The 16,003-nt window shown below is 36.6% G+C and overlaps 1 protein-coding gene across 1 annotated transcript in view; it reads left to right on the top strand.

The window, feature by feature from the left end:
* Positions 1-16,003, top strand: part of LOC149785930 (uncharacterized) — a 66,394-nt gene that overhangs the window by 4,902 nt on the left and 45,489 nt on the right. The window contains exons 4-10 of the mRNA XM_089978088.1: positions 291-966; positions 1,625-1,817; positions 2,519-2,598; positions 3,458-3,574; positions 4,437-4,618; positions 6,376-6,496; positions 9,046-9,549. Of these exons, the coding sequence (XP_089834214.1) occupies positions 291-966; positions 1,625-1,817; positions 2,519-2,598; positions 3,458-3,574; positions 4,437-4,618; positions 6,376-6,496; positions 9,046-9,549 (1,873 nt within the window). The remainder of the gene's footprint in view (positions 1-290; positions 967-1,624; positions 1,818-2,518; positions 2,599-3,457; positions 3,575-4,436; positions 4,619-6,375; positions 6,497-9,045; positions 9,550-16,003) is intronic.

Here is a 16,003-nt window from a genome sequence, read left to right as displayed (position 1 = left end):
TAGCAGTCAGCCGTCTTTAAGCATTACATGTCAGAATTTGATTCCATATACTGAATAATGTACACAGGGTTATATTTCAGGAATAAAACATAACGAGTGTCTACACGTCCATGGAAAGCTGTATGGAATATGTCTTGATTTTTGTGAGACTAAATTGCATGATATACAACGAATTTTCAACATCAGTCCTATTAAAGTGGGACCTAAAATAGTAAAATATCTTGCCCATGGGATGTAACTCTAAGTCGAACTACAAGACCTATCACTGTTTTTATTTTTCTTTCCTTCAGATAATGCCTAATATGAATTGTGACCATTGTGTGTTGCGAGCCCGCTACAACCCTCACAAGCCAGGGGAGACAACCTTTTACCAATGTTCAGACATATCCATCAAAACTGTCAAGGTTTCTGGTTTTTCAACTGTTCCACCATCTGACGAAGACTTTAATCAAATCAGAAAAGTGCACGAACTTTCTCAACAGTACAGTCATAGCAATCAATACAAATCGAAAAGCGACATGAGCTTGTATGGTTTTGCTTATAATCCATTCGAGTCGTCTGTATTGCACTATGTCTCGATTGATATAAACACTGGCAGTATCAGTCTAATTAAAGATTTTGATTTCGGCTTTGGTTCAGTCGAGAATCAATTTGAACATCGCCTAAAGTTTCAAAGAATGTCGGACAAATTTTATTACAGGAAAGATCAAAGTGCAGTGGACTATAAATTTATGCTCGAAAGTGTTCTGTCAGTTAATAAGGACAAGGGAACCTTGGGGTTGATGTTGCATGAGACGGGAGAGTTGGATGAACCAGCATCGACGCTGATGGAGATTACTGCCAGTGATGGAAATATATTAAGATCAACGAAGATAGCGAATTTTGACGGAAGTGCAATAAACGCTCTACTTTATATGAGCCCTGACCGATATCTTACTCTCAGCATAGAATCAGCTAGCGATGAAGGTTTATTCTCTCTCTCTCTCTCTCTCTCTCTCGCTTTATACCAGTCTTAAATACGTAAACGCGGTAACAAAAAAGAACAAAATTATCTCAAGGACATATACTTTCAAGCATGTGAGACCAATGTATGAACTATACGTTTAAAACATTTTTGCTTGAAAATGTGTTTCAACTGAATTGCGTTTTAGACTGATGGATTACGTTTTCGGTGTAAAGATTATACGCCCTGGTTTGGATCAATAGTGTTTCGTTGATAAATATAAAGAGGAACAAGAAGAAATGTGAATATTCATGAAAACGATTTCGCATCGTTTTTCACGTACTACGAGGAACTATTTATTTGGCTTGTATATGAGGGATGTTCCCCTGGAAGTGACATTCAGTAACATGACATAATAATTTGTATTCTCTAGTTAGAACGACATTTTATTTTGATCAATTTTATTGATGATTTATTCGCCGAAGGAGGGGGATTCCTTAATAAATATAAGGCATTCCAAAACTAATAGCAGACTTTCGACATGGAAAATACAGGCTTGTCTTTGTCTTTAATAGCCCAACCCTACACACATGAATCTTGACTGGGTCAAATTGACTGGACTGAATGTTTGGGGGCATTACAAATTATGTCATAATTTAAATTTATCCATGTTATTTATAGGGTTTTATTTTGTGGTGGGAGAAATTAATAGAATGGGCGTATACAAGAGGCTGATGTCCTCGGGTATTGAGCCACTGTATGTCAACTTCCAGTTTATGGAGGTATACGATGATCTGTTACTTCTTCTGATGGGAAATGAAAACGCCGCCGATACTTTGAATGCCAGAATATACATATTCAACCTGACAAGCATGTAAGCTATGCAAATATATTTAGTTAATATTTTACACATGAACATGTTGCATGTAAGTTAATTTATTTTCATGGACATAGATTTTTGTATTAATAAATATCTTCCGTACTTAAAATCCCAGGTATGACTCGAACAAAACTGACAATTTAAGTTCTGTATGACAGGGCTTTTGTATTAGCCAATAAATACAAACCAATTGGCATCTTACGAAAATAAAGTGATTGAGCAATATTTTGTTTGTAAATTACAGCATCTCCAATAGTAAACTACATCTCCCATAGTAAAATATAGTAAATTTCAGCATCTAGTATTATTATTAATATGTATTGATAAAAAGTAACTGTTGTTCGAAAACTTTAACGTTAAAAAAAAAGAATTCGCACAAAAATGTGTTTTCTGAAAATTATCATCAGATTACCCGTTGTGATTTCAGTACATGGGGCAGGTCTTGATTTTCAATGTAGAAAAATAATTTAATAAAATATATAATCGGAAAAGAAAAAAAAAACCTGCTATAAAGGACCCACGTTGAACTGTAAATTGTTGTCGTCTACGAATAAGTGTTCTTTACATAAAGGTTAAAAAAGTAAGTTTTATATTTATGGTTTTTTCTTTTTCATCAAAGAATGTCTTTTCAAATATATGTATCCGCTTTAGCATGTTTAACTGCAATTAAATTGTTAATGGAAGATCTTTTGCAGGAAATTTGATCACTATGTTGAACTGGACGTTTCGATGTATACGTATCAAGCCATACAGACAGTCAATATAACCGGGAAAAGTAAGTGTATTTTAATATTTGCAATGCCTTCACCCATGTCTTCCTCTTAGCGTTTGCGTAGTCGATGATAAGTAACTTCGTATGACAAACACATCAGAGCAATTTGAAGCATTATCATCCTGCTACAAAAAATGTAAAAAGACTGTAACTTTTATAATATTGATAGCTATACACTTTTTTAAAGCAATATCTTTGTATCAGTCTGTAAATGTTCTAACTGAAAAGTTAGAAGAACTAGACATATGTAAAGACGAGACAGATGCTCCAGTCAGGTAGGTATAATTGAAAAATAAAACCTTTTTAAAGGTGCGAGGACGAACTTCTAGCTTGTAGAGGGGTTATAGTTCTGTTGAAACCCGACTTGGAGAAGTGAAATTGGGACTTAACTTGGGTCATGTTAATACTGTCGCTCACATCAGATTTGACGCATTTCCACGAAGCCTTTTGAAGTACTCAAAAGCGACATTCATTGCGCAATTGCAAACTGTTAAATAAAAAGGAGTAAAATTTGACGGAAACAGTTTGTTGAAATTCATGCAATTCTTTAGTTGCTTTATTGATACTTTTAATTGTGTGTGGGCAATGCAGCAATAAGGCATTTGTTTTGAAAAATCTAAGTACCAATATGTTTGTCTTCTAAGTTTTGAATATGTGGGTTAAAAAAGAGAGCAAAACTTTATTTTTTGTTGTGTTAGTATCATCACAAAATGCTCAGTATAGTGTGTGTTTCTGTAATTTTTAATGGAAAAAAGAAATAATGATTTGTCAAAAATATGAAAATTTCCTAAAGAAAATAAATTGGTGTAAGATGATATATACGTAATTTCTGTGATATTACATCAACCATTTTTCTTTCCAGCAATGCTCTTGGCCATGACGCCAGGACTGACAACAGCCAAATATCCGGAATGGAATTTGATTCAGGTGGATCCCATGACCGGAAAATCAAGGCTGAAATGTCCCGTTGTTCCTTCAGGTGGGAAATCTTTCGTCTACACGAAGAAATTAATATTTTAACTTTTAAAAAATAATTTATTGCGTGCGAATTTGCTGGTAAACAGTAAATCCTACGAGTGTCAAAGAATGTTTGATGAATAAGAACACGTTTCATCACCTGCTTTAGCGGTGCTCTCACGTTATATCAACGGGCTTCAATATTAAATTCAAACCCATTGGTAGGAGAGTTCGGAAAATGGTTCTCACAACGCGTTTCACTTTTCTAGACAACAATTGTATTGGTTTGCTTATAAAACCAAGTACGCATACATACACGCTCACTCGTACACGCAAGTAGGTAAACAGAGTCTAAAGTTAGCACGAGCCAACACTGATTTGAATGGACATCCATTACTGTTACTTATTTTTGTTTCTTCTGTTCACAGCAAATTTTCAGAAATATACTCTGTCTTTCATTAAATTTAATATTAAGAATACGTCGACCACTAACCCATCCTAATAGTTAAAAAGGAAATATAGACACATAAAAGACTTAGTTAAAGAAACGAACTAAAAAGCAATTGCTTCGTTTGTATCTTGAGTTATTGCTTATAGGGACATTATAAGTACATTCAAGGAACCGATCATTTGACGGTGGTGATGGATTGTGAGTGGGAAATTAGTCTTTGTATGGGGTCGGAACCTTTGTGTGCTACACATGCAATGTTTTAGGTGATAAAGTAAGACCTTATCCTTAGAGTGAAAGTAGATCTGATTAAATTAACAAAGAGGCCGGACAGTAATATAATCTCATCCGCGGGAAAGAGATGTTGTGTCCTGAACACTTTAATATATACATGGGCAATAAAATATAATCTTACATAACTTCTGTTCATTATCAGGTTTTATGGAGAACTACTATGGAGGAGTGGTGTTCGGTGGGGTAGACGAAATGGCTCGGCTGTACTACATTTTGAGAGTTGCGGATTCTTATGCGGATGTCATTGTATCCATTGACGTGAACACATGTGAACGGAAATTTTCTCCTCTCACAAGTCTCAGTCATGTCCATAATATTGCTCTAGTGATGAATTAAAATGATAATAAGTTTCCATGTTCTTTGCTTGCCAGTTTTGTTTGAATCTTCATTTGATAACATCCCCTTAGCTGCAAATTGTTACCAACGCTTATCTAGGCTGGTTAGTAAAGTACATGTGTAAGTTAATTTATGTCTCTCCTCTTCCATTTGTGAACTGATTGATGTACGAAGGCAAAATTACGCGAATATTTATATTGAAATGATATATGACTGCAATTTTATTCCTTAACCTTTTTGTGTCACAATCACTATTTTCATTAAGTACATTCCGCAGTCTTTTCATAACTAGGAGACACCGATCTGCGACGATTTAAACATGCATTTGCTGGAACAAGAAATCGACCTCTGAACCGCAAAATTTTAAGGCCAGTGTACGGCCACTGCTTTATCAGCTTTACTCTCTCTCTTGAATAAATAAGCATGGATAAAGATGCCAAAATGCCTACTCATTTAATGAATATATAAACCTATATTGCTAACCAGAATTTTGATATTTGTCTTTTCCAATACAATGAAATGAATTTTCCATGTATTCATGTCAGTGTTGTTTTATTTGTCAGCTGTTTGTATGCTGGTATTCTAGACAGACTATCAAGTGGTAAAGACCCTAGTTTTTTATCTATCTCCTCTCTATAGAGGGCCTATCGAGTGGTAAAGACCCTATTTTTAAGTTTATCTCCTTTCGAGAGGACCTATCAAGTAGCAAAGATCCTATTTTTATGTTTATCTCCTTTCTATAGAGGACCTATCAAGTGGTAAAGACCCAGTTTTTAAGTTTATCTCCTTTCTATAGAGGACCTATAAAGTGGTAAAGACCCAGTTTTTAAGTGTGTCACCATTCTATAGAGGACCTATCAAGTGGTGAAGACCCTGTTTTCATTTATCTCCTTTCAATAGAGGACATATCAAGTGGTAAAGACCCTATTTCTCATTGTCTGTTCTTTTTATGGAGGACCTATCAAGTGGTAAAGACTCTATTTTGCAGTCTATCTCCTTTCTAGAGAATCTATCAAGGAGTAAAGATCCTATTTATCAGTTTATTTCCTTTCTAACCTGTCTATCAAGGAGTAAAGATCCTATTTATCAGTTTTTTTCCTTTCTAACCTGTCTATCAAGGAGTAAAGATCCTATTTATCAGTTTATTTCCTTTCTAACCTGTCTATCAAGGAGTAAAGATCCTATTTATCAGTTTTTTTTCCTTTCTAACCTGTCTATCAAGGAGTAAAGATCCTATTTATCAGTTTATTTCCTTTCTAACCTGTCTATCAAGGAGTAAAGATCCTATTTATCACTTTATTTCCTTTCTAACCTGTCTATCAAGGAGTAAAGATCCTATTTATCAGTTTTTTTCCTTTCTAACCTGTCTATCAAGGAGTAAAGATCCTATTTATCAGTTTATTTCCTTTCTAACCTGTCTATCAAGGAGTAAAGATCCTATTTATCAGTTTATTTCATTTATAGCCGACCTATCAAGGCGCAAAGACATTTTTTCAGTTTATCTCCTTTCTAACTGGACTGTGAAGTAGTAAAGACATTATTTTACAATTTATCATCTTTCCTGAAAGTGTGCTAAGCACTCAAGGTCTTAAGTTTCAATTTGCCTGTTATCAATTGATAAAGGCCTTATTTTTCAGTTTGCTGTCAAGAGATAAAGGCCTTATTTTTAAGTTTGTCTGCTGTCAAGTGATAAAGGCCTTATTTTTTGCAGTTTGCTGTCAGGTGATAAAGGCTTTATTTTTCAGTTTGTCTGCTGTCAATGTCCCATTCAAAGCTCAACCAAGGTACAACACTGTCTCCTTGACAGATTGGAAAGACTTAGTGACCTCACCACATCCAACAGCAATCTATCTGAGTTTTTAGAACGTAATTATGTGACAATTATCTATTTATAGTAGGAAACGTCATAATGTCCCGACTTTTTTAGCGGGGGGGTGTTTAAAAATTATAAATTTAATTCGTTAAAAATGAAACAGTTTACATTTTGAGTAAAATAACGAAACATTAACATGACATTTCTGAGGCCCACTCAGATTTAGTAATTTAGAAACCTGCTAGACATTTATTAACCTGTCCATTTAGTAACTAGCTAGACATTTATTAACCTGTCTATTTAGTAACTAGCTAGACATTTATTAACCTGTCTATTTAGTAACTAACTAAACATTTATTAACCTGTCTATTTAGTAACTAGCCAGACATTTATAAACCTGTCTGTTTAGTCACTAGCTAGACATTTATAAACCTGTATGTTTAGTCACTAGCTAGACATTTATAAACCTGTCTGTTTAGTCACTAGTCACTAGCTAGACATTTATAAACCTATTTAGTAACTAGCCAGACATTTATAAACCTGTCTATTTAGTAACTAGCCAGACATTTATAAACCTGTCTGTTTAGTCACTAGCTAGATATTTATGAACCTGTCTATTTAGTTACTAGCTAAGCATCAATAACCCTATTTATTTAGTCACTAGCTACACTTGTATTAACCTGTTTATTTATCATTTGCTGGACATTTATAAACCTGTCTATATAGTCACCAGCTATACATTAAGAAACCTGACTATTTAGTCACTAGTTAGACATTTATAGACCGATCTATTTACAAACTAGGCATTTATAAGCCTGTCTGTTTAGTAACTAGCTAGACATTGACAAACCTGTCCATTTAGTCACTACTACTATGTCGACATTGATAAACCTGTATATTTAGTAACTAGCTATATATTTATAAACTTCTATATTTTGTAACTGGTATGTGGACATTTATAAACCTGTCCATTGAGTCACTACTGGATTGAAGCATTTATAAATCTGTTCATAAGTACGAATCTATGACTTACTAAGTAGCGATTCGTTCTTCATACTCATGTCGTATTCTTATACTTCCAGTGTGAAATTTATCAAGCATAATCTTAGACTAAGTGCTCATTTCGCACACCGTTTTCGTATTGCTAAATTTCACAGTATTTAACTCTATCGTCACTTGATAGATGCACTTGAAAAAGATTTAATAAGAAACAAAAATAGAATGATATAAGTTACAGTGTAATTATCAAGGTGGTTATATGCCGAGAGTTGTTAGAGCAAGCTGTATTGGATGCTATTAACTACAAGGACTAGTATGAGATTTTCAAGTTGAGCATGTTCCTCCAAGAGACAAAGGAACACAATACGTATTTCCACTGCTTCGTATAAATACACGGCGATAATTCTTAACCTATAGACCAAGTATGTACGCAATCTATAGATAACATATTTATTCAACCTATTAACAACACATTAGTCAACCTAATGACAACACATGTACTCAACCTACTTTTAACAACACATGTACTCAACCTAAAGACAACACATGTACTCAACCTAAAGACAACACATGTACTAGAACTATAGATAACAAATGTACTCAACCTACAGACAATACATGTACTCAACATGTAGACAATATATGTCCAACCCATAACACATGCAATTAACCTATAGACAACATATGTACTAGAACTATAGATAACAAATGTACTCAACCTACAGACAATACATGTACTCAACATGTAGACAATATATGTCCAACCCATAACACATGCAATTAACCTATAGACAACATATGTACTAGAACTATAGATAACAAATGTACTCAACCTACAGACAATACATGTACTCAACATGTAGACAATATATGTCCAACCCATAACACATACAATTAACCTATAGACAACATATGAATTCGACCGATAGATAACAAGTGTACCCAACCTAAAAACAACATATGTACTCCAGCAGCAGAGAGACTGAGCCCACCAACTATTCCGTCCAACAGAACACTTTATCGAGAACACTCTTGATAGAGGGTCTTATTTCACAAAATAAACCCTCTATTCAGAAAACTATAATAAATAAGCCTTCTCTGCTGACTAGAAGAGTTATTTCATGAAAAATAACTAACTATAAAAATACTTCTTGACTCTGGGGTCTACTAGACGAAACACTTGGTGGCTCAGTCTCTCTGCTGCTATTGATTTAAAAATTCTAGGATTTCTGCTGTGAATTAAAAATTTAAGTTAACAATAATGGCCAACATTGGAGAAGCACATTCTGCTAGACTGGCTCGAGAGCGACTAGAAGCAATAAAAAATTTCTTCCTGTGAGAGATTCTGTAAGACAAAAATTACAAGCGCGGCAGCAAGCACAAGTTGAATTTGCAACAGGTGCAGAAGAATTATTTAAACCCGTTACAACAGCTACTGAAAAAGCTGCGGTGGTCACCAAAGAAGCTTTACTGGGAGATCCAACAGATATAACAAAACCGGGTATTCTTCCAGTGCTACAACAAACCGCCACGCAGGCTGAAAAGATTGCTAGAAGAACCAAACAAACAAAAAGGATTTTACGAGAGCTTCCAACTGATATAGCTGCGGCAATACCGTCCAAAGAAGCAGAAGTTTTTGAAGATGCTCCAGAAGCAATACCAAAAGTAGCACCAGAAGTAGTACCAGAAACAGCTTCAGCTAGGGCTAAGGTTGATTTGATGGATAAATTTGCCGAAACTGGTATTAAAATCATAAAGAAAGCTTCAACCGTAGATGATTTAGCTGAGTTTGCCGCGCAAAGTTATGATCATCGGCATAAACTTTTAAAATCCGAATATGCCGATGATGCTATAAGTCGTGAAGCCTGGTACAAGTGGATATTTCGTGTATACTATGATGCTGATCAGGCTAGAAATAGTGATACTAGATATATTATATTTTCTAGCAAAATAGATAATTATTTTACACGATTACAACAACAACTTCCCTCCCAGCAACAGGGAAAACAACAACGACCTCCTCCCCAGCAACAGGGAAAACAACAACCACAATCTCAAAAAGAAAAATTTCACGATGCTCCTGGTGCTACTGGCAAAGGTCTGGGAGGTGATTTTATTTCCTGTCCTGATAATATCATCAATGACGTGTCCCGGCTAGAAGTTCTCATCGGAGGAAGGCGTGCCGGAAATAACTCACCAGAAATAATTAATGAAGCGGCTGATATCTGTCAGCGATTATTTCAAGGCGGCATCATGGATACTCACATCTATCGAGAACTTATTGATGAACTTGTCAACAGCGATTAGAGAAATAACTAATTAAATAAAATGATAGTACACAATTCTCATCGTAGACCAGTCATGGTCATGGTGGTAAATTCACGAGTACCCGTATACAGGATGACTTATGGAAACGGATTAGGCGATGTTGTTCAGGGTTTATTTGCGAGAATGGCACCTAAAGCAATACCGATCGCAAAACAATTATCGATGAAAGCCATTGATGTTATTAAAGATAAAGCTATTGGCGCTGTTGGTAGCGCTGCCGGTAAAGCATTCATGGCAATCAAGGACAGACTAGCACGACTGATACGTAGAAAACCTCCGCCGGTAAAATTACCAGCCACCGCAGACATGTCAGCAAATGTTAGTAAAGTAATAAATGAAGCCGCAAATCAAAAACTAGCGGCGCTGATAAATCCTGAACAAATGAATACAAGTTTGGTGGCGGGAAGTGGTCTTCGTTTTAGACGATAACTTCTATAATAAAATGTTTAAACAGGAATCCGACCCAGCATTCGACATAGACGAACCGGTTCTTAAATATGAATCAGTGCGTGATTATCAGTATTACTCTTATGACGCACGAGAACCAAATAAACGAGGACGAATTGAACTTCAGGTTCAGGATACAAGTATATATTTCCTGCCCGCTGAAGCATTTATTGAAGTAATGCCGACGCTGATGTGAATCCGGTGGTTCATGGTGGTAATGCAAATTACAATTTAGGTTTTGCAACGCGTAAATTAATGTTGAGGGGAGATAGTAGAAAATTTTCTTGTGCGATTCCACTGTCGCATATCTTTGGATTTTGCCGAGATGTCAGAAAGGTAATTTTCGGAGCAAAACATACAGTCGTGCTTATTAGAAAAAATGACGATAATGATGCGCTATGGCGAGAAGCTGGTGGTGGTGCTGGTGATGCTGGTAAAGTATTAATAACAAAACTATCACTGTGGATGCTGGTAATGACTCCTGCAATTGCCGAAGAACAGCGACTGCTTTCTTTTATGGATCAAGTGGTAAAACGCTGCTATCGTGGCTCACAACAACCACAGATAGTATTCAAAGTAACATCAATGGTTTATTTACATGGCATATAGCGTCACAGGAGGGGGTCTCCGCGCCGGGACATATTTTCATGCTCTTCAAAATACTGCACGAGTAAATGATCAAACACGTTCGCATATGATATTTGATCAACTTGGTATCACTGACGTTTCTTTGAGAATAAACGGACATCAAGAACCATCCGAGAACATAATGCTAAATTTTGCTAACAATCATGTTGCACGTGCATATCAACGATTGACGAAATATCTAGCGCGTGATCTAAATATCGATACTGGTTTGCAAATATCACAATTGGATTTTATCTCTCATTATCCAATCTATTACTTCTCGTTAGAGCATCTTGATTTAACCAGACAGTCTGTCGTTGATATTCACTTTCGGGCTACCGTGAATAGAGACGTAGGAGCTATAGCTAATTACAGAACAATCGCGGTTATACTTTCCGATAAAGCAATGTTGCTTGAAGGTGCTGGTGGCCGAATGATACTCGTTGATGCCCCAGTAGAAAACCAATAGGTTTTCCAAAAATATGTAATATTTTCCGAAGATATGTAACAATTAGATCAATCTCGTATTAAATAAAATGTCATACAGTCATGTTAATGTCACTCTAACTCCTGGTCAGGCTAAGAAATTACAATCGAAGAACGCGAGCACATGTGGGACAACGATAACACTAAAACACGATCAGCTAATGGGCGGTCCAAACAAACTGTCATTAACTAAAACCCAACTAAAACATTTCAATAAAGCAAAGCAAGCAACGACTGGAGTTCGACTTGATTTCTGTCCTGCCGCGGTCAAAGATATGGTTAAAACCGGTGGTATATTTCCTCTTCTCGCCGCGATACCAGCACTGATAGCTGCTGCTGCTCCCGCAGTCTCAAAAGCAGCCGCGTTAGGGGCTGTTGGAACAGCTGCTGGAATGGCACTAAAGAAAGCCACAGGGAAAGGATACAAAAAAAAGGGAGGATCCGCGAGCGGATCAGGGCTAAGACTCCCAGGAACTCCGCCATCATGGTACCCAAAAAGGTTTTAAGTGTTTTCACACCAATGTCCAACTTTGATTTGCTTGATGCTGTTAAACAATTGCGTATAAAGAACTTCAGAGGCGTCTTTATGCGAGATCAATTACCAGCACGACCGAATAATCCAGAAACCGGAATTATTAATCTTGATAACAGCGATGGTCCAGGAACTCACTGGGTTGCTTACGCGATCGATCCACGTGGAATTATCTATTTTGATTCGTACGGGCTAGCACCGCCAATTGAGTTTCTTCGATATACAAAAAGCATCCCCCTGACAACGACGAAAGTTTGGTATTCAACGTTACCAACACAAACACTAACCGATCCTCCGATATGTGGCCGTGAAGTATTAAATGTTCTTGATGCGATCTCGAAATCAGCGAGTTCTCCTCACAAAGTCGTGCATGAATACACGTTGAAATCACAGATGTGATTTCCAAATTTAAACAATCCCATAACTAATAATGGTTGATATTTACGGAAGATCAAGCAGAACAAAGGAAGAAAAAAAAGATATCGATTTATCAAAGTATGCGACCAAAGATGAAATTGATAATCTTTTAACGTTAACCGGGATAGACCCAGATGAGGTTGTTATTTTTCAAGATCGACATGGCAAGCTAAAAAGCAGTAACATTAGGTGGAATGACATAATTCGCAGGGTTATTGGAGCTACCACGGACAACATCGTTGTATTCACTGACAGCGGCAGAATCAGAGATTCGTCGATATCAATTGCAGCTCTCCAAGATGATATGCAAAACCTTGCAATAGCCCGTGTAGCGAAGACCGGTGATACAATGACAGGTGAACTCAATCTCGGTAACAACAAAATAACCGCGTTAGCGATTCCAACATCCCGGAAGATGCCGCAAACAAACAATATGTAGACACCATTGACGGTAAACTAACCACGTTGCGGGCAGAGTATGATGTTCACGTGAGCGCGTTTACAAGACTTCGAAGAAACTTCGCAAAAGCTGATGAGTCCATTGATAAATTCTTTGGGACTCCTCCAGTCATCGACATGACACTTTCTGAAATCATACCAAATCTTACTAATAACGCCAACGATATCAACAAAATTAATACCCGGTTAGGTGTAGTCAGAACAGATAGAAGTTTTTCAGATCAAATCACGTTGATACAAAATAGCATTGACAAACAAACACTGCAGGATATCGTATCGGGAATTCCTGAGATCGTTAACAAAACCAGTTTGATTAAAGTCCCCACTGGAGTTACCCCCGGGCATATCACCAACATTGTATTCACGGTATCATCGGGATTCGCAACATGGTCCCGACAAAATAATACTATCAAATATACAGCAACAGACACTGGTGTGTATAGACTGTCTGTATTCAGTGCCGCTAAGTTTGAGATCTTTACAACATATCCCTGGAGACATTCCACCGATAAATATTCCGGGGTTGTGACTATCATATTAAACAAGGGAACCGAAGAGGATTTTATACTGGAAGCCGCAGACAAGAAATTAACCGCAACATCTTACTGGTGGTGTTTGGAATTTGTAGCTGAAACGCCTCAATTGGTTACCGCGTAAAATAATAAAATGGCATCAACGACAACACTGTCATTAAATGCTCAGCGATATAGATATGATCAAGTACGCGAATGGCAGTCAGAGTTAAAAAACACTATTGACAAATGCGCAACAAACATAAAAAAATACAAACGGCGTGTAACTGTATTAGACACAATAGTGTATTCGGTATCCGCGGTAGTTGCATCCACGGGTGTGTTATTGTTTGCGTTAACTCCGGTAACGACCGCAATCGCAATTACAATTACAGTTTCAACATCAACGACAATTGCAGGAGTTGCTAATATTATTGCGAAAAAAATATCCTCGTGCGCGCTAACAAAATTACACGAATATGAAAAGCTAAACAGCGCGGCCACAAGCACCTACTCGAAATTGTCCTCGTTGATATCATCCAGCCTTGACGATACAACAATATCAGATTCCGAATTCGCGCAGATGGCAGCCGCGTATAACGATTACGAAAACACAAAATGTTTTTCAAAGTACTTTGATTTGAAACGACAGCAAATAAATAATGACGGAGATACTTCAAGAGATAGCCGCAAACACAGCTCAGGTAAAAACATCAATGATAACAATATCTTCGACGCAACCAGAGTTTAATATTAATTTTCCAACTGCAATTCCAGTAAAAGAAATCGCGTAGGCACAATTACGAGTATATCACAGTTGGCCCAACATCAGGTCGATATCATTTCACGGACAGTTGCCAGATAATTCATTTGTATTTTCGTATCAGAATAACCCCGACGGTACTCCATATTGGAACGTCATTCATTTACCAAGAGGGTCTTATCAGACAGAAGAAATCAACAAAGAAATACAGCGTCAAATGAAGCGTATCACCGGAAAAGAAGAAAAATATCAATAACCGCCCGCGAGCCAACGTTGTCAACGATCATCGAAGTCGCTTCCTTGTTTTTCTAATTTTTTAATAGCATCAATCACATTATGATTCATATTTATATATATTTTTATATATTTAAAATAAAAAAACATCACATCTCCTTGAGCTTCTAGCTTATCGTATGATAGGCTACCAAACTCAGGAGCGGAAACACTACCCCCAATGAGCTCCTAAACTGTCAAATAACAGTCTAGAAAGCCCAGAGGGTGTGTTTGCGAACGACGAGACATTCCCCATTTGTGAACCCCCTAGCTTACCATTTGATATGCTAGCAAGGTTCATATAGGGACAACACATAACATGTAGTATTTACATCTGTAAAGCTTCTAAATTGCCACCGCATTTTAGCTAGCGTACACAGTAGTATAACTTAATTCTAACTTATCTTAAGACGGCACAAACACATAGTATTTACAATATTTACAGTAGAAGCATATTTACAGCAGTAGAAGCATATTTACAGCAGTTGTATTTACAATATTTACAGTAGTAATATGTTTTTTTACCCCCAGTAGAAGCATATTTACAGCAGTTGTATTTACAATATTTACAGTTGCATATATAACTTATCCTAGGACGGTACAAACATATAGACAACACAGACAGATGCGGGGTTATATTCTACGTCCAACGAAGTTGCACCCCCACCCCCAAAATCAATCCCGTTGGGTGGTAAAAGACCACCCCTGAACGGGGCGATAACGGAGAAAGTTGTGCAACTTCGTTGGGTTTCGAAACCCCGTATATTATTCGGACGATATTGTATATAAACCGACTGATACCTGAAAGTTCAGAAATAGCTCAGCGTGATTTGTTTAAAAAGTTTTTTCTTAAATATGATCGTGTGGAAAATACAGATGTACCATAAACCAGAACAAGTGTAATAAAATAGTGACAAAGTCAGGGATAAAATCATTCTTGACGTTGTCACCTAGATAAAATCAAGGGGAAATAAAGGGAAGTTATTTACTTCCTTGTGCAGAAAACCGTCTGCTGTTACCTGTAAAGTGTTATAGCGCTGTCAAGGTGACAAGGGGGAAATAATTGTATCATTGACTTTCACGCAGTCGCTGTAGAGTTATCTACATAAGAAAATATAATCTTCTGATTATCATATTTTTTTGACAACGCGGATTTATATATTTTTTCTGCGACTTTTCGTATTGAAGTCACACAAATATCAAAATGCTTACTGGCTGCATTCATCGAATGAAATGTTTTTTGTTCTTTTGTATTTAAATTTATGGAAACAACCTTCTTGGCGCATTTACTATAACAACCAGTGTTTCCGAATTGACAGTTCTCGCGCTGTGTGACAATTCTCAGATTGGATAAAGAATTATCGGTTTTTACACCATTGATGTGATCAATCACAAGACCATCTTTGATCTCTCCAAAGAAACACTCGTACACGACCCTGTGATTATAATAGTTTTTACCCCCAGCCCTAAATTTAAGATAACCAGTATTACTAACAGTACCAACTGGTTTTTTCGACCTACAGTGTCTCACTATTCCCTCGCGAGATGCTTCATAATTCTTAATGGTTGGATGTCGAACAAATTCTTGATTCATTTATATAATAATATATTTGTCTAATTTATAATTTGTCTGCAAACTTAGTTATATAATCGCTCTCGGATTTCAGCGCATCTCCATTATTTTTTTTATTGTAATATCGCTTGAGTTCACGGTATC

The sequence above is a fragment of the Sinohyriopsis cumingii genome, chromosome 12, assembly GCF_028554795.1.
Source record: "Sinohyriopsis cumingii isolate HCF-2022 chromosome 12, ASM2855479v2, whole genome shotgun sequence".
Lineage (NCBI taxonomy): Eukaryota > Metazoa > Mollusca > Bivalvia > Unionida > Unionidae > Sinohyriopsis > Sinohyriopsis cumingii.
The sequence above is the reverse complement of the archived record's forward strand: the minus strand, read 5'-3'. Positions and strand labels throughout refer to the sequence as shown.